Source organism: Equus quagga, chromosome 2 (assembly GCF_021613505.1).
Source record: "Equus quagga isolate Etosha38 chromosome 2, UCLA_HA_Equagga_1.0, whole genome shotgun sequence".
In the NCBI taxonomy this organism is placed as follows: Eukaryota; Metazoa; Chordata; class Mammalia; order Perissodactyla; family Equidae; genus Equus; species Equus quagga.
The window spans coordinates 122,688,436-122,712,424 of record NC_060268.1 but is presented as its reverse complement, the minus strand read 5'-3'; the positions used below and the strand labels follow the sequence as shown (position 1 = coordinate 122,712,424).

General features: G+C 45.5%; 1 protein-coding gene across 1 annotated transcript in view; it reads right to left on the bottom strand.

The window, feature by feature from the left end:
* Positions 1-20,435, bottom strand: part of DUSP29 (dual specificity phosphatase 29) — a 33,299-nt gene extending 12,864 nt beyond the window's left edge. The window contains exons 1-2 of the mRNA XM_046654571.1: positions 20,224-20,435; positions 8,630-8,860 (exon numbers count right to left, since the gene is read on the bottom strand). Coding sequence (XP_046510527.1) covers positions 8,630-8,860; positions 20,224-20,387 — 395 coding nt within the window. The 5' untranslated portion in view covers positions 20,388-20,435. The remainder of the gene's footprint in view (positions 1-8,629; positions 8,861-20,223) is intronic.
* Positions 20,436-23,989: the final 3,554 nt, after the last annotated feature.

Genomic DNA, 23,989 nt, shown 5'->3' with positions numbered 1-23,989 from the left:
ATGCTTTGCACAGAGGGGAGGAGCGATGTGTGTGTATATGTTTGTACAAGCCCTTCACCAGCTTCCTTGCAGTGGGAAACCAGCTGTTCCCCTGTTGCTGGGATTCTGCATTGGGCATTGAAGGAGACCCACTAATGATCAGATGGTTCTCATAGCCCCTGTCTGTGAGGACCTGCTGATTTCCTGCACCGAATTGTGGACTCCTGTTCACCAAGGACTAAATCCTGTAATCTGGCGCCTTATTTATTCTGATGCTTTAGACACTGTTGTGGTCTCACATCATTTCATGGACATGACCCTGATGGTGACCTTTTCCTCCTTTGGAGTCTTGCCCACACCTACTCCTTGCAGGTGGATTTTAAAAGAGCAGGTGCATTTCTAGCTTTTCATTTCAGTCAATTCACCTGTCAAAAATGAGATTCACCGGCTTCCTAGTTTCGTGGCTGTTCTTAATGCTTGCTGATGAAGCTGTCCGGGTTTGAGGCTCCTAGAAGACACCGAGCTGACAGGTGGAGTTTATAAGCTTGAACGGCTGCGTGAACTAAAACAACTGAACCTCTGGGACCCTCAGTTTTCTTTGTTTGTTAAATAGAACCACTTCCAGTGGCAGTACTTTCCTTACAATATTCTTGTAAAGTTGAATTATGCAATATTCAAGTTCCTTTGAAAGGTTAAAAGACAAATTCCGGGGGGAAAAAGCAATAGAAAGATGTATGCCAAAATGTTATCAGTGGTTATCTCTGGGTAATGAGATTATGGGTAATGGGAATTTTAATTTTCTTCTTTTTTGTCTATCTCTGTGTTGTAGATTTTCAGTAATGAACATGTCATATATTCACTTAATATGTAAATATATACCATGATTTTTATTGATGTTATTTCCTTAGTTCTCAGGATAGACTGACTATTGCAAAGACACAAGGTGGCCTCTGCAGTTTTAACTCTTAGAAATCTCTTCAACGTCTACCCCACTCCCCCAGAACTAGTCCTCCAAGGATGGGGGCAAAGAGGGAAGAGAGAATACACAGGAGGCCTGGTTTTGAGAAATGATGTTGTATTAATGATGGCACTAGGCATTTGGCTAACCATGAAAGGAAACGGTTGACATTGCTTGAGGCCTTCACTGAAAAGCTGTCACCCAGCATAAGAAGGCCCAGCCAGGCCAGGGCCTGTGGCATGTCACCCAAGTCACCTTGCCCATGACTGGTGCCCTGTTGTACCCAAGTCATCCTTGGTACTTGGAGGTTCAGAGTCCAGGTTTTCTAGTTCTTTCAGGTAACATTCAGCATGTTAAATTGTTAACCTTGGCTGTGTTTCCACTGCATTCTAAATGAGCCGTGGCCCACCCTGAAGAAGCAGGTCAAGTTTTAGCTCTCCTTTTTTGGGGAGAGAGGTGCAGCTGTCCAGGTGCACCAATAAGAAGCCCTCTGTCCAGCTGAGGGCTGTCTCAGCTGGTTGATTGGCCCTCACCTCACTTTCCAGCCTCCTCGACTCCAGGTTGGCCCTGGAGATGCCTCTGGCTTTTGAGGCCGTTGGTTTGGTAGGGAGCCGAAAAACAGAAAGGGTAAGACAGAGAGACCCCTGGAAAGCAAGCTCAGCTGCCTGGGGCTGGCCACAGGCATTTGAGGAGTCAGGCTTTATGGGCAGGGGCAGCTGGCTGTTGATGACTCCAAAAGCCGGACCTTGGAGGCACCTGTGTTTTTAATAAAAATGGGGAGCTGCTTAGGGCCCCAGCCCCTCAAGTGGCAAAGCAGCTCCACAGCGCCCTGGTATAGGCTCACAGGGATGCCTACAGCAGGAGAGGAAAGAGCAATTTCTCGGTTACCCTGTTTAGCCAAGCCTTACTTTCAGGAGGCTGTCCTAGCTGGGAATTTGCACGCACTTTGACAGTAGCCAGGATATTTCCCCTCCTGCTGACTATAGGAAAGAAAAAAGATTTTGTTAAGCAAATGAAAGATATGAATGAGATTAAAGTGAGAATATTTAAATTGCAGAAACTTACTGCTTTCAAGCATACTCAAGCACTTTTGAAGTACCCATTTAGGGACTGTTGATTGATAAGAGGTGATGAATTATTCTTATTTCATCATTGACGCCAGTCCCTGGCTCTCTGGAGGGCAACACTTGGTTAACCTAATTTGAATGACTTAAAAGTAATAAAATAAGTATGTGCTTGAACTTAATAAAGCCTAATTTATTTAATAGGACATTTCTTAAAGAATTTTACTTTAGAGCTGGAAGGGACCTTTGAAGTCATCCCTTTATTTTACAAATAAAGAAACTGAGTCCCAGAACAGTAAAATGTTTTGCTAAAGGCCACACACAGTGGCCACCCACACTAGGAGCTTGAACCCTGTGCTCTGAATCCCGCTTGAGGGCTTTTGCTTTACTCCATGCTGACCCTACAGTTCCCACTGTGGCAGATTCAGACCCCCTACCAAGTTGTGGGAAATGAGTCGGGAGATGGTGGCTGCGCCTTGAGCGAGGAAGACTTCTCTGTGAGAATATCCAAACGGTGGCTGGCAAACCCCCTCTGCTGACCCAGCACACTGAACACCAACCACATCCCCCTCCTGTCTGTGGCCTCTTCTCCCCAGGCTGTGGTGGTGGGGCCACCTCTGTCTTCCCCAGGCTGTTAAGCAATAGCGACTTGGAGTCACCAGGTGATCCCCTTGAGATAAGCTGGGACTGAGAAAATGCTTTAGAAATTCTGAAACCCACAGGCCCATAGGGCTTTGATGGGGCTCTGCCTCCTTAGGCCTTAGGCCACTGGGGCCCTGGAAGGCCAGGACAGTGTCTGTGGAAGGAGTTGGTACATGAGCTAGAGAAGGCCCATTAGGAGGGACGTTCCTTCCAACCTGGCCTTGGGTTCATGATAGCATCTCATGGGAGAAATTTGACCAGGGGTGTTTTCTGTCCCAAGGCTGCCCTGCCCTTAGCATGAGGGACCCTTAGTGGCAAAGATAGTGACTTCTTTACCTTCCTCTCACACTGTCGAATTTCCAGAACCTGTCTGATCTATAACAGTTCACACTTCTGAGTGTGCCAGGCACTGCACTAAGCATCATATATATTAATCCATTAAATCTACATCTTATAGGTGAATAAATTGAAGCTCAGGAAGCTTGAGTGACTTGCCCGAGGCCACACAGAAACCAGTATTTGACCCAGACATCGTGGCTCTGGAGCAGATGCTCAGCTATTCTGCCTCCCTCCATAAAGAAGCCCTTGAAGGGAGAGGGTGGGGGAAAGAGTGAGCTGCTTCTTGGGGGTAAGTCTGGTCCCCAGCAGGTCCCAGGCATCACTGGTCTAGATTCCAGGTACAGCCAGTAGCTCTGGCTGCCCCAGGACACCCATCCTCACCCTGGCTCCTGACCACCCTAACTTCCAGAGCCTTAGTACTCGACTTTCAAAAGTCTTAGGTGCTTTTAGGGAAAGGAGAAACTCAACCTAAGTGCGAATATCAAATTAAAACTGAGGCTTTGTGCATGAGAAGGCAGCTTGGAACTTTTTGCTGCTTTGGGCAACATCTGCAAAGAGACCAAGAAACACCGGCAGCTGTGCCTGCTCTCGGCTGGGTTATAACCTCCATGTGGTTGCACTAGCAGTGGAATTAATTGCTCAGTAAGCATCTGTGAGTCTTGTTAACCTTGTTAAGTGGATGTCTAGGAGGGACCCTAAGCAGAGAAGGGGACAAACATCACTCTGTGCTGACTTTAGCCCCCTGCCCCTGCTGTGCATGCAGGTCACTCACGCTGACCATGGAGCTTGCCTAGACTGTGTGCGTGTGTGTTTGTTTTGAGGCTCAGTTAGACAGAGCTGGATTGAACTGAAAGGGGAGTGACATCATCTTGGTTGAAAGAAGCAAGGTTATGGTCAGATATCAAGGATGCAAGCGTATCTTATTGCGTCAAGCTCTACTGTCTGGAACTCTACTAACTAGAACATGTCTGTCCTGCTCAAACACTCTCAGTGGCTTCCTGAATGAAGTCCCTTGGCCAGCCCTCAGCCTTCCACAACCTGACCCTGACCTACCTTCCCAGGTTTCTTTCTCACTAAGTAGCAATAATAATAATAACATTTGCATTTGTCTGTTACTTTATAATTTACAAAATGCTTTCACATTCCGTATTTCTTTGAATCTCCTCAGTAACCATTTTTAGAGATGAGGATATAGGCCCTTTCACTCATCAGGCAAAAGGACCTGCCTAGAGCCTCTACCCCAAGAGTAGACTGTGGCTTTGGCAGTCTGTGTGTTATCATTTAGAATATTTGCTGCCCCTCCCTAGGGTCGGGTTACACTTTCCTACCCCATTGACTTGAGGCTTTGGCATGGACTTGCTTTGGCCAATGAAATGTGAGCATAAGTGGCATGTGTCACTTCTGAGTTAACTTGTGGTTTGCCATGTGTCTCTTTTCTCTGCAGGAGACTCACAAAATCCAAGGTAGGGGCTACTTCTGAGTCCTAGGTCCTGGAGTAAAGTGGACATGAAGCACAGTTAGAACCAGCCGACGTGTCCACCAGGGACACATCACATGAGTGAGAAATAAACTATTATTGTGGTAGGCCACCAAGATGTTGGGGTTACCTGTTGTCACATGGCTAAATCTAGGCTCACCACACACTGGTAAAATATGGCGTAATCACAGACCTTCTGAAAGTGCCCCTTCTCCCACATTTATCCCCTGTATTCCAGGTAAATCACCCTGTTTGCTCTCACCTCTATGTCTTTTATCATCCTGCTCCTTCTGGCCTGAATTTTGTTGAAATCCTACCCATCTTCCAAAGTCAAGCTTGGGATTCACCTCTTCTGTAATGCTTTCTCAGATCCATACTAATACCAAACACTTACTCAGGGTTTACTGTGTGCCAGCTACTACTCTAGCACTTTACTTGTTTTAATTCATTTAATCTTCACCCTATGAGATATGCCCTATTACTGCCCGTACAAGGAGAAGGGATGTAAACCAGTTTGTCCAAGATCACACAGATGGTAACTGGCAGAGTCGGGACTCAAACCCTGCATTCCATCCCTGCAAACTACTTCTCTCTCTGTTCCCTGTTACCTTTCTACACACCGCTTCTCCTCAACTGTAGAACAGCTGCTTTATCTGACTGACCACATATTCTTGATCTGGATTTGTGTATAAATTCTATCACTGGCTGGTGGGTGACCTTGGGCTAGTCAGTTAATTTCACTGAGCCTCAGTTTCCTCTTTGTATCTCCCACAGCTCCTATTAAGGTGCCCAGTAAATACTCACTGACTGATTGACTAAATAGATGAGCTCTGTGAGCCTTGGTTTGCCCATTTGTAAAATAGGAGTAAAAATGGCACCTCCTTCATAGGGTTGTTGTGGAGTTTAAAGATGCCTAGCACAGGGCACGGTCCATGGTGAGAATCCAATCCAATTAGCTGTTATTACTATTATATGCTGTTGGAAAGGTAAATAATATAGTACAGGGAGAAAAACTTTCTTCTCACTACAGGGATTGGGGAAAGCTAGCTTCATGGCAGAAGTAACTTGAGTGGACTTTGAAGAATGGATAGAATCTGGACACAGAGATGAGATGAAAGGAAGGCATTTTAGACAAAGGGAACAGCATAGATAAAGACATAGAGACAGTGTAAGTCTTAAAATCTCAATCCTCCTTCCCCCAGTTATACCATTTTTAGGGTCAGATCTAAGGAAATAATCCTAAATCTGAGAAAATTTTTATGCATAAAGATGTCCGCTGCAGCATTATTTATAAAAGCGAGAACATAGAAATAACTGGTATGTCTAACAATAGGGAAGTGGTTAAATAAATGATCTTATATCCATCTGATATATTATTGTATATATATAATTATAATATGTATATTATATATAGTAATTAAATATATGAGATGTAATAAGGGAAAAGTTTATGAATGATGCTATGTGGGAAAAAAAAATAAAATGAAAAAGCATTATGGTTACAACTATATAAAAACAAATTTCAAACCCAAAAATAAAACACAGAAAGCCTAGAAAGAAATATACTGAATTATTAATAGGAGTGGCTTCAGACTAGTGGGCTTTGGTGACTGTTCTGGGAGATTTAAAAGTTTTCTTGCTTACATTAATCACTATTTTATTATTACAGCTAACTTTTATTGAGTGCTTACTAGGTACTAGGCACTGCACTAATATTTTACATATATTATCTCACTTAATCCTTACAACCCTATGAGGAAGGTTCTCTTTAAACTATTACAAATAGAGAAACAAAGACTTCTATATTAATGTAATGGGCATATATTGCTTTTATGGTAGAAAAACCATATGTTTACTACATTTATTTAATATTTTATTATTAAAAGATAAGAGATTCAGATTCCGCCCCCCACCCTTTTTTTGGCTACTTCAAACAGTGTTAAAATAAACATTGTTGTGCATATTTCCTTATGCATTGGTACTCTTATTTCCATAAATTACGTCTCTTATAGTGATATTTTGAGTCTAAGTGTATGTATATTTAATTTTGAACTAATTTTAGACTTAGAGAAAAGTTGCCAAAACGGTACAGAGATTATTTGGCAATAAAAAAGATTAGAATACTGATATATGCTACAACTTGGATGAACCTTGAAAACATTATGCTAAGTGAAAGAAGCCAGCCACAAAAGGTCACATATTGTGATTCCATTTGTATGAAGTGTCCGGAACAGGTAAATCCATAGAAACAGACAGCAGATTGGTGGTTGCCTAAGACTAGGTCAAGATGGAGAATGTAGAGTGAGTACGTAATGGATTCGAAATGCTTTGAGGTGATGAAAATGCTTTGAAAATAGATAGTGGTGATAGGGGCACAACTCTGTGACTATATAAAACCACTGAATTGTACACTTGTACAGTTTAAAAGAGTGAATTTTATGGAGTATGAGATATATCTCACTGAAGCTATTATTTTTGGAAAAAAACAGTTCAGAGAGTCCCTATATACCTTTGCCCTAGACTCCCCTAATGTTCACACTGGGAAATGATTGGATAAGTTGGGGTACAGCTATACTATGGAATAGCAAAAATACAGAATTGTATGATTCCTTTTTTTTTTTTTTGCTAAAAATTCTTTAAAAGAAATGAAAACCCTTTATATGTGTGCATATGTTTTCTTATGTTTGCAATAGCATACATAAAGTCGTAGAAGTATGCAAGTAAACTTAATATTAGTTACTCAGTGGCAAAATTAAGAGAGGACAAAGGGAGATTATGCAGTTTGTTTTTATAACCCTCTATGTTGTTTAATTTAGTATCAAAGGGCATGTAATTTTTGTAACTTTTTCAATTTAAAAATATTAAGGGAAAAAATAGGCAAAGAATTCTGCCCCTAGATCTTCCCACGACTAGACAGCTCTCCTTAGGTTTTAAGCAGCGCAACGTATATTGAAATCACACATGGAGGGTCCTGCACACCCGCTCCTTGGAAAGATGGAATGTGGGCTGAAATCCTGGGGGAGGGAGGGAGGAGTGGGAGTCCTAGTTAAGATGAAAGCTTCTGGGTTGGGCTGTATTCGAATCCAGCTCTCTGCCACCTACTGAGCTCTGGGACCTTTGGCCATCTACTTAACTCCTCTGTACCTCAGTTTCCTTATCTTTAAAATGGGAGTAATTAGGTGACCTCTTTCATTGGGCTATGGTGAGAATAAAATGAGATTGTACATGCAAGATGGCTAAGACAGTGCCTGGCACATAGTATTCAATAAATGACAGGCATTATTATTATTAATATTATTTACAGTAGGCACTTCCCAATTGTTTAAGGAGTGGGGAATGGTGGCTATAAAAATCTAGGGGGGAGGAGTTGGCCTGGTGGCATAGTGGTTGAGTTCACACTTTCTGCTTTGGCAGCCCAGGGTTCATAGGTTCAAATCCATGCTTGTTAGGCCACGCTCTGGCGGCATCCCACATAAGGTAAAGGAATATTGGCACAGATGTTAGCTCAGGGCCAATCTTCCTCACAAAAAAAAGAGAAAAAAAATTTAGTGGCGGGAACAGCAATCTCAACTTTGCTAGGCCTATGCTTCCCAACACATGGGTTAATGTGCTCTATGCCACCAAACTGAGAACTGACTTTATTCTTGCTGGTATTATACCCAGCTAAAATAAACAACTACATTTTCCAGCCTGCCTTGCAGCTAGGGGTAGGGGAAGTCTTAGGTGAGATTTCCCTTTGGAAAGATGCCCTTTTGTTCACTCCCTTCTGCCTTCCTGTGGTCTGGATCCTAGATAATGGCTGGAGCACTATCAGTAATCTTGAGCCATGCAGTAACCATGAGGAAGGAAGCCGCGCCCTTGGGATGGTGGAGCAGAAGCACAGGAGCCTAGGTTCCTGATGACCCTGGAGCTGCCGTGATGGCCCCAACTTGATTTCCTCTGGACTTCCTTTATGTGAGACAGAAATAAAGCTCTATCTTGCTTAAGCCCCTTTTCTGAGTTTTCTGTAATATGAAAATAAACCTAGACCTAACTAAAAGAATTCTCACAAAATAACTAAGCTAAAAAGCAAAAGCTCATAGTGAAGAGGTGGCGAGGGTGTGACTTGGGGAGGGGCTGGCTGCCTTCTCCTGGGCGAGGCTGAAGGTGAGGATTGGCCTGGGGACTTACTCGTCACCGATGTACAGCTTGGGCCAGACTTCATTGACGTGGGTGTACTGGGGACTGCCTTTCCAGAAGAGGCGCTCCAACTCGAAGGCCCCAGGGGCGCAGTAGTCTGCCTCCTCCTCCTCCTCTGCCTTCGGCAGCAGCCTCCGGGCAGATGGGCAGGCATTCTTGAGGCTTGTCTTTGGTTCTCCGGATGTCATTTTGGAGCCAAGGGATTTGCTTTCCTTTCTGCAGCTGGGCATGAGAGAAAGTCAGGATTGGGGTTAGCAGGGGACAGAGGTAGGAAATGGGCTTCACAAAGAGAGGAAGGGATAAGCTGATCTTAAGCTTTGGCAGGCATTTCGCTGGCCTGCTGTGTTCCTGCTTCCTCTTCCCAGGCCACAGAGGCAAGCAGGGAGGCCATGATGACAGTTAAACAACACTTCCTCAACATTCCAGTCTCCACCAGAGCAAGAGTGTTGGGCACCCTCTGACGTGGGCTGAGGAGGATTTGCCACAGACCAGAGGTCGGCTTCAGGCCTAAGAAATCCCTGCAGCAGCCGGTCTCTTGCCTCCTTTCCTTTAGATTTTACCTCTTCTTTAGTGCCTACTTTTTCCTTTATCTGAATGGAATCTGCTGGTTTGGGCCACTTTGAACCCGAATAGGAAGGCCCAGAAGGTCCCTGCCATTCCAGGTTGGTGGTACTCAACATGTGCAGAGAGCCATCGGCCACTGGAAGGGGCACACCTGGAAATCCAGAGCCTGTGTAGTCTGGGAGCCATATACATTCTCGGGGCTTCAGAAGCCGTAGGGTTGTGAGAATTAATAAACAGAAACCTCCTTTAAAATGGAGTCAGGAGGCTACAGACCCCCACAGGCAGAGCCATACCTTGCATCTCTGGACAGGAAGTGATACTACTTTACTACCCTGGCAGAAGGAAGGAAGAAATTCCTCCTTGTCCCGCAAGAGCTCAGCCAATAAGAGACTGCCATAACTCAGCTAATGAAAAGTCACTATACTTCAAACTCTCAGTTTCCTCCAATAGACTCTGTTAATAACAGCCCTGCCCAACTTCATAAAAGAATGTTTGTCTCCTTTGTTTTCCCAGACTTGCCTGAGGTTCACAATAGACCATGTCCCAAATTGCAACTCTTTGTTGTTCCAAAATAAACCCATTTTGCTGATTAAGAAAACTGACTGTTTATTTGTTTTCGATCAACAGAGTGGGAGGAGATTTGGCTGTGTGAGGGTTAGTCAGCTTGTTAAGACAGTTGAAGTCACTGTTTGCCGCTCACACGCTAGGAGGCTGGTGGTTGTGCTGACTTACTGGGGGTTCAGAAGAGATGTTCCAAGGTAGAAAGCTGGGTTTAGAGATTGACATGTGTGTTTGGAGAGCTTGTCAGGGTCTGCAAGTGAAATGCAGGAGAAGAGTGTCCACTGTCCCCAAGGAAATGAATTCACTGTGGAATTGGGCAGGTTTGTTCCCTGAGTTGAACGACTGATACATCTACACTCAGACAGCCTTGGAAGGGAAGTTATGCTCCTGGTGCTCTGAGACTGGAAGGGAGGAGAAAAAAGTGAGGTAACTGAGAAACATGGAGGTGAGTGATGGGGAGGAAATATTATTTATTTAGTTAGCAAATATTTATGTAGCACGTATTTTATGCCAGGCACTGTTCCAAGTGCTCTACAATTATTAACTCATTTAATCTTCTTAACAACCCGAGGAGATAGGCGCTATTATTATCTCCATTTTACAGATGAGGATGATTGTAAGTTGAGAATGTTTGTAACACACGGTCTTTGTCTTCTGAGAAGTAATTGCTGAATGGGAGGGGGTAGGGTGGGGGATGCAGTGTGAGGAGGGGCAGGCCAGGGATCTGAAAAATGTAAAAAAGAGTTGGTAGTTCCAAGACCACTAGGATCATGTGAAAAGGACTCAGAATAAACTCAAAGAGGCTCCCTCTTGTCAAAAATGGAACAATTTGAACATGAATAATAAAAACAATTGCAGCGAATTGAAACATGTCAAACATCGAAATAGTAATGATACTTAAAACAACTGTTCACTGTTGGAAGATGCTAGAGAACCAGCTCGTTATTTTGCAGATGGATAAGTAAAGGGAAAGAATCCAGCATTTATTGTTCCTTTCTGATACAAACTGTACTACTGGGTAGATGAGGGAAATTTTGTCTTTTATAGAAGTATTCCAGATAATAAAGAAGGAAGAAAGCACCATTTTATAACACCCAATGAACTAACGGACGTAGGCATTGAATATTGACTGCTAGTAACATAAGAAGAGATGACCAGACATTATGGGCCCTCTGACGGAAGAACGTACCACCACCACAAAAGTAGTCTCACCAAAGAAAAACCTGAATCTTTGATCAGAGTCTTCAGAGTCTAGATCTAAATACCAATTTGCATGAGATTCAGAGGACAGTTAAGTTACATCACAGGGCCTTATCTTTTAGACACATATACTGAAATACTCAGATGAAATGATCTAATGTCTGGGATTTGCTTCAAAGACGATATAGTTGGAAAATGTAATAATATATTGTGTGTGGGGTGGGGAGTATAGGTGGAGGTGTGATGAGGCAGGATTGGCTGTGGATAATGGTGGTTGGGGTTGGATGATGGTCGTAAGGTAGTTACTGTTTCTCTTTGTATGTGTTTGAAATTTCCATTAAAAAGTTTTAAAAAGAAAAAGAAGGGGTTGAAAGCACTTCTATGGAGAATTTGATTCTCCCACGTTCACAGTAGATAAATTAAAGGATCACTAGCTAGCAGTGTGTGTCTTTGAGGATCGTGGGAAGCCAGGATCTGTAACTTTCTTCTGCAAAATCCTGAGTTGGGGGTTGGGAGCAATAGGCAGCAGGGGTGACCCTTCTTTGGGGTCTGTCAAAGTGTGATCTAAAGACCACTTCTCTCAGACTCATCCAGCACTTGCTAAAAATACAGATTCCTGGGTTGCACCCTGGACTGGGGTAAGGGCCTAGGAGTCTGTATTTTCACAAGCTCCCAAGTGAGTCTGATGCTCACTGAAATTTGATAATTGCCCACGAGTAGTATGGCTAAAGAGTCAGGAGCTGTTAAGTCAGGAGAAGGGTAGTAAGGGTGCTCAATATACTTTCCATCTTCTCACTGAAGTGGAGGCCAGGTCTTCAGCCTAGAAGGAGGGTGCAGGACTGGGAGGAGTGAGGGGCTGGACGACCTTCCTCTGGGCTCCTTGAAGACAGCTCCTTAGAGTTCTTTGTCTCTGCAGACTCAGTGTCTGACATGGGGGAGGTGTTTAAAAAGTATTTGTAGTATGAGGAAATGGCTTGGTGAATGAATGAAATGAGTGAATGAATGACTCAGGGAGTGAATAAATAAAGAACTGTGAGCCTGCTAGGGACTCAGCCAGAGCTGATGAGGCAGGACTGAGCCTCTGGGCTAATTTGGAAGTGGGGTGAATGTGAGCCGAGTGCAGAATACAGGATGGACAGGCCCCTGTAGTGGGTGGTTGCTCAGGCCTGAACTCCCTTCTGGGGCCTGCCTGCTGGCATTTCCACTCACAAAGTGGGGAGTTGTTTCAAGGGATGGCCAGAAACTTCTGTGGCAGGAACCAGCACAGACACCTCAGGATCCTAAGAGTGCCATTATAGCTCTCCTTGCTTCAGGTCCAGGCACCTTCATTTTGAGAGGTCTGGAGCTCAGCCTGTCCATGGCACCAACTCTTTTTATTTCAAAGTAAGTAGAAGCTGGGCACCATATACCTAAATTTGGAAGTTTAGGCCATTTTGAACCACTAAAGGAAGCTTCAGAAGAGGTGATTTAGGGAGATGCTGGAGTAAATTGCATTCTGAAACTTCTGCTTGCCTCCTTTGATCACTGAAGCTGACCTCACCCTTGCTGAGGCCTTTCCTCCTTCATTATCCTGTGGAAGGAGCCATCCCCATCCCCATCTCCGTGCTGAAAGCCGCGGCTGAATTTCCAGACAGAAGAGGAAGTGGTGTGGTCTACCCAGAGTGGCTTGGCATGCATAGGGAGCTCTGGGATCTATTATCCTCCAGCATGCAGATTTGATGGGGAATGAGAACAAAGCACAGAACTGTCCAGAAACCACAGACCTGTAATCTTTCCAAATCCTGAAGGCGGCCTGTGTGCATCCCTCTCTGCATGGCTCCCAAATCTCTGAACCTCAGAGAGGCTGGAGCGTCTGTTTCCCAGATCACAGCCAAGATGGAAGGGGAAGACAAATCTGTTCTGTTTGGTTTCCATAGATTTGACCCAGAGATTAACTGCCAAGGTCTTGATGACACACACAATATCTATCACAGGCTAAATGTCATAATGAGAGCTGGGCAGGTTGTCCAGAAAGGCCTCCAGCTTCCTGCTGCAGCTTCATATTTAAAGGTTTGGCCCGAGGAAACCAAATGCCAACTTGAAGGCTACTTGGCCTATTGCAGCATCAGCCTGCCTCCTCCTCAGAGCAGCGCAAACTCAGGCTCCTTCCTAGAGGAGCCAGGCAGGTAATACAGAGCAGGGAAGTGGACTGGGTATGTAAGAATAAAACAAACAAGCAAAAACCTAACTATTGGCTTCAAGCTGGAGACATCTTGGAGTAGTGGGGACTGTGGCACACTAGAGAGCAAATGCCCTCTCTGAAGGGGCAGCCACTTGCCATTCCATGTGAGAATGCAAGCCCGGATTGTCTGATATTTTTATGAGAAGTCAGAAGGCAGAGTTTCATGAGAAACCTGCTGATTTTTAAATATAGGCAGCTGTAGCAAATGCTATCCTTGTCCCATCCCATTCCTCGGCTCAGATCACTGCAGTGTAAGTGGACAGTTCCCTTATACACAAAAGGTTTCCTCCTGCAAGCCCCTGAATCTCTTGGCTTGTGGGTATTTTCTGGTCTTTGCACTAGTCAGATCTGAAGCATGGGGAAGTGCTCACAGAAGCTATTGCCAATGAGGGGCAGGAGTTGGTGGATAAATACGCCAGCTTCCCCCACCCTGACTGGGACCATTCTAGAGTCTGTTCTACGCAGTTTCTTGGAGGCTCCCCAGTGTGCTCCTGCCCCATGCTCAGAGTGGTACCCTGCTCACTCACACATCCTCTGCTGGCTCTCTTCCCTGCTGGTCTCACTTCTCCACTCTGCACTGTGCTTGCTGGAGCACTTCGCAAATGAACAACTTGCACCGAAACCTTGGTCTCAGGGTCTGCCTTGGAGGGAACCTGAGCTAAAATGCTGCTAATTTTAAAACATTTAAAGACTCTGTGATAACAGAGAATGCAGAGGCCAAATGGGCCTTGACCAACAAGGCCTGGAGTGCCGTTTCCCTCTGTGAAACAGTGGTCTTGCCACTGAGGAGCTATTTCTGGAAATAATCAACACATTAATTCTGACTCCATTTCAGAATTTTCGACGGTACAGCTTGCATTTAGATACAGGTTTCCCTTGCCCAATGAGGGAAGGCTTTGATCTGAATTCAAAACTATAATTTTGACACTGCGATTTGAGTTTATGTAAAAAAAAAAAGTGTATATATGTAATTATATATACATATATATATATATATATATTTTAACTAGAAAAAAACCCATCAACATGTCCACACTGTGGGCAAGTGGCAGGACTCAGGGGAATTTTTTTCTGTTCTGCTTTGTCGGCCCGGGGTTTGCCGGTTCAGATCCCGGGTGCGGACATGGCACCACTTAGCAAGCCATGCTGTGGCAGCCATCCCATGTATAAAGTAGAGGAAGGTGGGCACGGATGTTAGCTCAGAGCCAGTCTTCCTCAGAAAAAAGAGGAGGATTGGCAGCAGATGTTAGCTCAGGGCTAATCTTCCTCAAAAAAAAAAATAAATAATCATATTTTGTAATAAATAACCATGTCTGTTGTTTACCTATGCTGGCCAAACAGAACAGTCTGGGCAGAAAGCTGCTTGTGACTTCTAATTTGTAATTTCCACTCTATCTTGCTTGCTCCCAGGACCTGGAACTTTCCTGGATCTTCTCTGCCTCTCTGTCCCTCTCTCCCTACATTCATTGGCTTGTGGCCATTCACTGCTCTCATAGGCCCACCGGGCACTGAGGACTCTCAGATCTACATGTCTCATCCTTCCTAAGCTTCATTTTCGTCTTTGATAAAATGGAGCTGTAACAAAAGGAGTAGAAATGCTTTTTAAAACAAACAGAAAAACAAACAAAAAACCCAAACCGAACTCTTTTGCTTTCTAAGATGGAGTATGGGAGAAGCAGAGTGGAGAGATGCATCATTCATTTCAGTGGGAAAATTAAATGTCTAAGTGCACCCCTTGAACCTGCAGAAACTGGTGGAGTATATATGCCCAAGAATGTGAGCCACAGAAGAGGCCTCTTGCTTAACAAAAAACACCACTGGAGATTTTTTTGATGAGAAAAAGGTAAGTCCTGAAGCATGACTCTGAAAGTGGTGGTGTGAAACAAAGAGAGCTACATTGTTCCTACAAGAAAGCAAGGGGAGTTCTGAGCCTCTTAGAACATCTCCAGAAGGGATGTGAGGGATCCTGCTGGGGGGTGAGGGTGGTGGGGGCCAGAGACAGCCAGGTGAGGAGTGTCCAGGGGAGAAACAGCCACAGAACTGCTGAGAACAAGGATTCCCAATGTTCAACTTTGTGGTGCCCTATAGCTATGTCAGCCCCCTCTTTGTCACCCTACGCCTTCGGTGAAACTGTTAGACACAACAGACAGCCGCCTTTGTGGGGGTTCTGAGGAATTAAAGGGAAAGAGGCTTGTGCCAGTGGAGAGAAGAGACCAGAAATTTATGAAGCAGCATGTACAGTGTGATTCTGTTCTTATACAAAAATACATTTCACCAAAATATTAACACTGGCTATATGCTTATTTTAGTATGATAGAATTATGTGTGATTTTTCTTCTTTTTAAGGAATCATCTTTTCTAAAGTTTCTGTGATGAACATGTATTACTTGAGTATATGGAGGGGGAAAAAAAAGCCTGTGTAAGTTCTATTTTAGAATTGTTCTGGATGTAATAGATGCTCACGCTAAAACTATGGGCTGAGGTGCAGAAAGGTGGGCTTTAGGCCAAGGCCTGACCAAGTGTTCCTTACGTCTCGCATGGCACTGAGTATCCTAGTAAGTGTGAGCTCCACAAAGATGGGGCTGTGCTCCCCTTGAGGCCTCTGGTGGCTGAGCCAGGCCTAGGTCATGTCAGAAGTTCATTCTAGTCCCTCAGTGCTTCCCGGGAAACCAGAGGGGAATCAAGTTTTGTGGGTCCTGAAGCTTGTACAATTTCTTTAAGAAAACCAAATAGGTGCAGGGCCTTGGAAGAGGCCAGTGCAAGTGTGGGGTTCTGAAGCTTTGGGGTAAATCTACCTCTGAGGGAAACTTCCTTCCCTTCTGACTAGAAACAGATGTCAGATAGAGAGGGCAGCACCCTGCCCCGTCCCCCATGACTTGCCTTAGCCTGCTCCTGGCTTAATCTAAATCACCTCATGTTGGGGTGCTCTAGTGGGTCATGAGTGGGGATGGGAAGTGGCATAACTTCCTCCTTGACTTCACCTCAGAAGTTAGACCTGGCCCTGTCCCTTCCCTCCACCCAGCTTTACTCACCCATCTGTCTGTTAAGCACCGGGGATGGGCTGGGCCAGAAAGATATCTTCCTTCTAGAAGTCTTTTAAAATCTAATCTTTTAAAAAATTTACCTCTCCCTTTGAAGTTATTCTATATCTGTGCATATGTGTATGTCGCATATTTATGTCCTAATGCATTGGGATAATTGGGGGAAGTTCGTCTGTGTTTAAATGCATGCACACCACATTTCTTCCAGGACACCACCCAAGTTGGGCTTGGAATGTGCCTTGAAATAAAAGGAGACTAAAAATGTTGTTGTGGTTGGGTAAATTACTCTATTAGCACAGTAATGCCTACTGCTGGGGTATGTAGAGGGGCGGAATTTGGCAGCAGTGTATGTATATAGATATACATATTTTAAATTTACTACAGGTCAGTGCTTGTCTTTATGCATCTTAAATCTGCAAAAATGTTCACAACTAGGAAATAAAGGCTGTGGATTTTTAAAAAATTAAAACCTAGATGTGAAAACCCAGGAATTTTCTGTTGTCTATAATTTAATTCTTAATGTATCAGACATAATCCAAGTTTAACAGATTTTTTTGTTTGTTTGGATTCTGGCAAGTACATTAACAGGAGGCAATTAAGTGAATTAATATAAAATCCTTTTATTAAAAAACAGAAAAGGCGTCATTTAAAGAGGTAATTTAATATTCCTTCTACTGTGGTGTTGATGTCATTAACTTGTTTGATTAACTCTTCGAATGGTTTTAAAGTGCTTTGTGTGGTAATTTATGAACTCCTAATTGATTTCTCCAATCTTGGTTTGGCAGAGTCAGGCCTCCCAGAAACTGTGAGTAGGCTGGAGGCCCACACATGGCTTCCTCCTCAGACAAGGTTGCCATTGGGATGAACTTTACCTCTGCAGCCTGGGCCCCAGTAGGGAAGAGAAGGCTCTGGCACAGGAGACAAGAGGCCATGACATCTGAGCAGGCCAGTTGTGGGTCCTGACTCCTAAGTAGCTGGGCCTTTGCTGCCTCTGAAAATGTGTGGAAACACTGCAGGCAGTTTCACAGCTCGTGAACTCAGGAATAAATGGCCTTTTAACCCACATCTTTTAAGAACTGTTTCCTGCTGTGTATCACCTCAGAACATGAGGCTTGTTTGTGTGAGGAGAAATGGGGGTGGGGTAGACCGTGGGGGTGCGGCCCTCACCGTGGGTCTGCTTCCCCTCCATTCCATCCAGGCTACTATTCCTCCCTAAGCCTGTCTCTTGATGCTGCACAAAGGAGGCTCTGGGCCTGGGGAAGGCTGGGGGCTAAGCTCTCAGCTCTTAACCTGCCACAAAAGCTCACTAAGAAATCGAGGCTCTAGCAGGATGCAGAGAAATGATTACACACTTGGTTACTTTTGTCATGTGCCCAGTGATTATCTACGCTCAAAATCTCTAGACAGGGAATAGCTTTTCCCACTTTACAGATTGGAAAAGTGAGGGTCAGAGAAGTTAGTAACGACATTAAGCTAGTAAGTGGTATGGCTGGAACTCAAACCAGGCAGCTGAGCATCCCAACCCATGTCAATAGATAGGCCACGATATTCTTGGTCATAAGGTATACACTCCTGAGGGCAGGCCTGGGCCTTTCAATTCTATATGCCTTCCTCCCCAGTGTGAAGCACAAAGTGGTATGAAGGCATGGAAAGAGCTCTCACAGGACCTGGAGTCTCACGTTCCTGGGCTTCAACTTCCTTATCTATAAAATGGGGATAATATCCATCTCACTGGTTGTTGGATTATATGAGATAATATAAGTCCTTGGCACACTGAAATGGGTTCAAAGAATGTTTCATGAAGGGAGGACAAGGAGGCAGGGAGAAGGGTGGATGGAGAATTCCCAACTCTGCTGGGAGCTAAGTTCTGAGCCAAGAATAGGGAAGAGTGAATAGAGCAGTTTGGCCAGGGCTGAGGGTCTCTGAAGGGTAGTTGTGGCAGATGGGAAAGGCCATAAATAAGCCTGAACATTCTCCTATGGGTGATGGGACTCATTTGCTCCTATATGATGTGCAAGCAAGGTTTGGGGAGGAGGAGAAAGGACTCTCTCCAGCCAGTTAATATCTGGTGGCTGTGCCAGGCTGCTATGAGACTTAAGCCCCTATTTACTGTGGAAGTGGTCACCGGAACCACGAAGGGTCACCAGAAGAGAAAATTCAAACACCATCTGCTTTGGAGTCTGGCTGAAGACCTGGAGCAGCTGTTTCCAGGCCCAGGCCTCCCTGGGGGTGCAGCTAGGTTTGAGTCTGAGCCTCGAGGGAGGCAGGAGAGTGAGATGTCACTGCTGCCCTCACCCCACTGAGGGGCACTAGAGCGCAGTGGCTATACCATCAGACTCTGAGGCACACTGGATTCTAGTCTCTACCACTGTCTGGACTTTGTGACGTTGACAAACCACTTCACTTCCTTGTTTCTCGGTTTCCTCATCTGAAAATGAACATGATGAAGTACATCCCTCATAGGGTTACTGTAGTTGTGAGGAGTAAATGAGTTAATGCTTATAAGAGAAGCTCTTGGAACAGTGCCTGGCACATCGTCAGCCCCAGGAAACATTACCAATACACAAAGGCTGTGCAGTGTCTATGGAAGGCCAACTCTGGCTCAGTGGCTGCTGGAGGGCAGCTTGTCCCCTCCCCGGGTAGACTCAGCTGGGCCTCAGCAGGGTTGCAGGAAATGCTAACAGGCAAGCCTCAGTGCCCCTCCTCTGCTCCTCATCCCCTGTGTGGTTGACAACAGCCGCAGGAATTCTACTCTCAGATAGGACCCAGATTCCCCCCAAGCCCAGTGTCACCCCAGAACTGAAGTGTCCCCAGTGAGAACCTCCAGCTTATCAGATGGTGGAGGACCACTGCCTTCCCTCTCACCCCCAGCACAGATCTGCTTTTGCCCTTGAAGAGCCGTCAGGGCCAACTGACCTCCCACTAACCTCAGACCCTCTCCTACTCCCCTCCATGTCCAAGGCTCTTTCCTTGTACAGGACTCAGCTCAGAAGCCCTTCAAGTGTTGTTCGTAAATGTCATTTGGTGGGACCAAAATGATTTTCTCTTGAAGAGAATAAAGAGGGGCCACAAGGGAGAGATCAGGGCGACAGAACAAGCTACAAGTACCCGGGACCATCAGGTGCTGGGGCCTTAACATGAGGAGACTCTCCACAAGTGCACCTCATGCCCCTTCCCTTCTTACTTGAGAGGTTTTTCCCTTGGAATGTGTTCAGCTTTCCTGAACAATCAGAGCTCCCCCCCCCCCCCCCCCCCCCCCCGCCCCATACCCAGCAGCTCTTGGGTTCCAGGCCCATGAGGGGCCATTGTGGCCGTAGGACAAGGGCGCCAGGGTCTAATGGGAGAGTCCTGGTCTGAGACACAGGACGTCTTCCCACCTTCCTACCTACACATGCTGCTGTCTTCGTCGAGTGGCTCTGTCCCTCGGTGAGCCAGTCTCCCCATCTTTCCCAAGGCGGTCATCCCCAACCTCATCCTCCCACCAGGACTGGGAAAAGCTTCGAAAACAGTCACTCTGTCCAACTGGTGCCTAGCGTTACCCAGGACACAGGAAGGATTCTCATCCCTGCGGAGCTGAGTACTTATTTGTAATTGTGCTGCCCTACACATGGTGTGAGTTACTTCAGGGTCTTTATCCCCGTCTCCCTCTGAAATTTTTTTCCCCTCTACTGGCTAAATGCAGACCCTTGCTGGAATATGATATGTGATATAAAGCATCCAATGCTTCAGAAGAGACTGATGAGCTTTAACCCACCCTATTATCCTCTAGAAATGGTCCTTGAACTGGAAGCTCAGAATTAGAGGGAGGGGAGTGGAGAAAATTCCATGCAGTCTCTAGAGAAAGGGCAACAAGAAGCCTTTCATACTAAAAGGATGTCAGCTGTTCTCCACAGTTCCAGAACAGGGTGGAAAGGGAGGCCTCTAATCTCCGCACCCAGGCCTCAAAGGACATTTGACTAGACCCAAGAGGTGTCAGCCTCCCCACCCGAGGGCCTTACCTGTACGTGCTGGGGGCTGGCTGGGTCAGGAGGTGCTGGTCCGTGGGGTGTGTGGCAGCTGCACACACGGCCACCTTGACTGGCATCCGAGAGCCTATTTTTAGGGTCAGATCTGCTGACGCTGACCTTGCATGTTTCCCCGTCTGAGAAGAGACCTGTGGCATCTGCTTGCAGAATGATTCACCAATGTGACCTGAAACTCTTAACTTTGGGAGTCCTGTACCTGGAGCCCTCACGCTTGTCCCCAGCCCAGCCACAGAGGCAGGACATGTGGCTGCTAGGGCAAGGACAGGCAGGGGGATTTCCCAGCTTTGTTTTCTTGGGATGGATGAGGCCAGGTGTTTGTGGGGCCTGGCCTGGGCTCTGTCCTGGAATAGCTGGAACAGGGGAGGTTTGCCCGCTGGCACAGAGCCAATGGGAGGGTCAGGGCGCTCAGCCTGAAGAACTCTCCATTCTAGTCTTTTCTGGGAGTTTGTGGAACCATCTCTGCAGGGTGGATGGGATGGATGCTGCATCACGTGGAGGCAGCCAGTGAAACTGCGGGAGACTCTGTAAGCTTGTGTTCATTTGCATTGTGTCGCTTCCCGAGAAACCTCTGACAAGTGGCTTCAGTGGGAAAAATAATCATAATGCTGTTCTCTTATGTTTTTATGAGAGTTAAGTGAAATAATGTATGGAAAGTACTTAGCACAGTCCCTGGTATGTGATAAACATTTAAAAAATGCTAGATGGTATTAGCATGCCAAAAAAGTCCCAATTCCACATCCCTGGTCTCTCTTCCTAGTGGTTTCTTCTCTCATCCTCCTGTCTTGTTAGCTCTAGCCTTCTTTGCTCCAGGATCCTGTGGGGACCTGGAATTGGCCACCCCAAGATATGTCTCTTTGGCATCAGGATTATTTGAGGCTGATTGCTTTTGATAAACTGGGACAGGGAAGGAGGAATGGAACTTGCCCTTTGTTAGGACACATTTACGTTTGTAAGGTAAATCTCTATCTGTAAAAGGTGCCTCCCCCTCTGAACCAGGAAGAAGAAAGGCGATGACCTTCTCTCTAAAAACTCTTAATCAATACCAAAGGCAAGGACTTAAATCTGCATTTTATTGTGCTAGTCTGGTAACCTCCTGTAACTGACTTCCCTCCCCCTCCCAACGCTGGCATTTCTTTAAGGATTAAGCGTCTTTCTTTAGGCTAGGAACTGATTGCTGTGCTCACCTGTGACCACCCGCTCAAGACAATAGACTTGCCTCCAGCTACGCCCTCTGAGATAGCAGACCACTACCTGCTGTGTCTATCAAGCACTGTGCCGACAGGGCGATCTTGTGACTGTTGTGGGAGGGACATTTCAATCACATGTGAAACACCCCGTTTGGGGGTATATAACCACTGTGTGCACCCCACTTCTTCGGAGCCCTTTCTTCCTTCGGGAAGAAAGGCCCCGGGCCGTGGTTCCTCATAAAGCTTTGTTTAATTTTCTCTTGCTATTCTGTCTCATGTGAATTTAATTTGTTCTCCGGCCAGACGAACCCACATTTGGGGAGAGGAAATGTCCTCCTCCCCTACAATCCCCACACCAAGCTCTACCACTGTGGCCTTCTTTTTAGTGCTGAGAGGAGTGGGCCTGTCCAGTTTCCTCTAATTTTCTAGTAAAATCTTTCCAGGGCTTCCTATGTTTCCTTATAACGAATGACATGGTTTTCCATCCTTCCCCATCTTTGTCACCCTCTTTGGGGCATACATTAATGTGTGAAGGATTGAGGGGAGTAGGGAGGGAGTCACCAGTCTCCCCGCATCCTTTGCTTAACGAGTTGGGGTCTTTCTTGTGTCGGGGTCATTCTGTTCTTCTCTGCAACTTTGTATTCAGCAAACCAAAGATGTTCCTCACAATTTGTAGGTTTAGCTACTGCCAGTTTTATTTAGAGTGATTATTTCTACTGGTATTATTCATTGTGAAACTGCTAAAAGACTTAGATTTTATTGATTTCTTTTTTTTCCCCCCAAAGATTGGCACCTGAGCTATCATCTGTTGCCAATCTTTTCTTCTTCGTGGTCCTCTTCTTCCTCTCCTTCTCCTTCTCCCCCTCCCCCTCCTCCTCCTCCTTCTTTTTCTTCTTCTTCATCTTCATTCCATAGCCCCCCAGTACATAGTTGTATATTCTAGTTATGAGTGCCTCTGGTTGTGCTATGTGGGATGCCGCCTCAGCGTGGCCTGATGAGTGGTACCATGTCTGCACCCAGGATCCAAAGTGGCGAAACCCTGGGCCACCAAAGTGGAGCATGCGAACTTAACCATTCGGCCACGGGGCAGGCCCCTTTTATTGATTTCTTAGTGAAAAGCATATTCACAAGGCAGAGACTCAGGATCAATGTACAAGGAGGTCAAAATGTCAGGGTCCAAATGTCCCTGCTATCAAGTGCTAGAGTCAGAGCAGTAGGGTTGAAAGCCCCTTCTGCAATTACTCCAAGAACTAAATGAGTCAGAGATGCTGGAACTGACAAAGTCTGAAGAAAGATTTCCATCTAGTTGAGAGTCTGAGGGGCTGGTCTCAGCCCCAACCCTAGCCCAAGTCAAGGGCTAAGGAGGCAAGAGGGGCATCTGAGCATGTAGGTTCAGCAGGGGCGCAAACATCAAATATCTAAAGACATCTGAGATTAGATAGATAGATAGATAGATAGATAGATGATAGAAAGATAGATAGATAGATAAGAGAGAGAGAGGATGTTCCAGTAAATAAAGCCAAGAGAAGAATTTGGTGGGTTGCTGGATTATGACCACCATTAGACTCTAAATGTGGTTGACCAGAAGACTGGCGACCCCCTTCCCCACAAGCCCCCAACCCTTCACACATTAAATATGCCCAAAAGAGGGTGACAAGGATGGGGAAGGGTGGAAAACCATATCATTCATGATGAGGATCTGTCAGAATCCCTGGGAAGATTTTATTAGAAAAGAGTGGTGGTAGTGGCAGGGGACACTTAGTCTGTCTTCTAGGAACTGAAGTGCTGAGCTGTGACAGAAACAATAGAGCTCTCTGCACAATTCCGAGGGCATAACTCAGGCCATGGGTAGATGCCATAAGAGCTACCTCATATGCAGCAAACAGACCATCTTGCTGGGATGGGAGTGACCCAGGTAACCCAGAGATGTCTCCAACTCTTCCCAATTCCAAGGGTAGTCCCCTAGGATTCTGTGCAACAGCAAGCTGCACTAGTGTAGGTAAAGTATGATCTGTAGAAACAGCTGTTATTTTCATGGAGCTTCTTAGGAACTTACCTATGACAATGTTTGACATAGGTCTTTACCAGCCGCTGCTTCTCTGACTCGTTATTTTTATTAGCAACTCATTTTTCCCAGAGTCACCTTCTACTTTCTCCATTTTCAGAGATAGGTAGACACTGCTCTTTGTCCCAACCTCTCTGGATCAGAATCTCACTTAGGCCCAGTGGCAAGTGTGGTAGGCAGAATATATCCTCCCCTAGGCCCCCAAAGATGTCCACATCCTAATCCCTGGGACCTGTGAATATATTATTTTACACGGCAAAGGGGAATTAAGGTTGCAGATGGAATTAAGGTTGCTAATCATCTGACCTTAAGAGAGGGTGGGTATCTTGGATCATCCAAGTAGGCCCAATGTAATTACAGAAATTCTTAAAAGTGGAAGAGCGAGACAGAAGAGGAGATTGGAGTGATACAATGTGAGAAGGACTCAACTCCCTGTTGTTAGCTTTCAAGGTGGAGGAAGTGGCCACGAGCCAAAGAACAGCCTCTA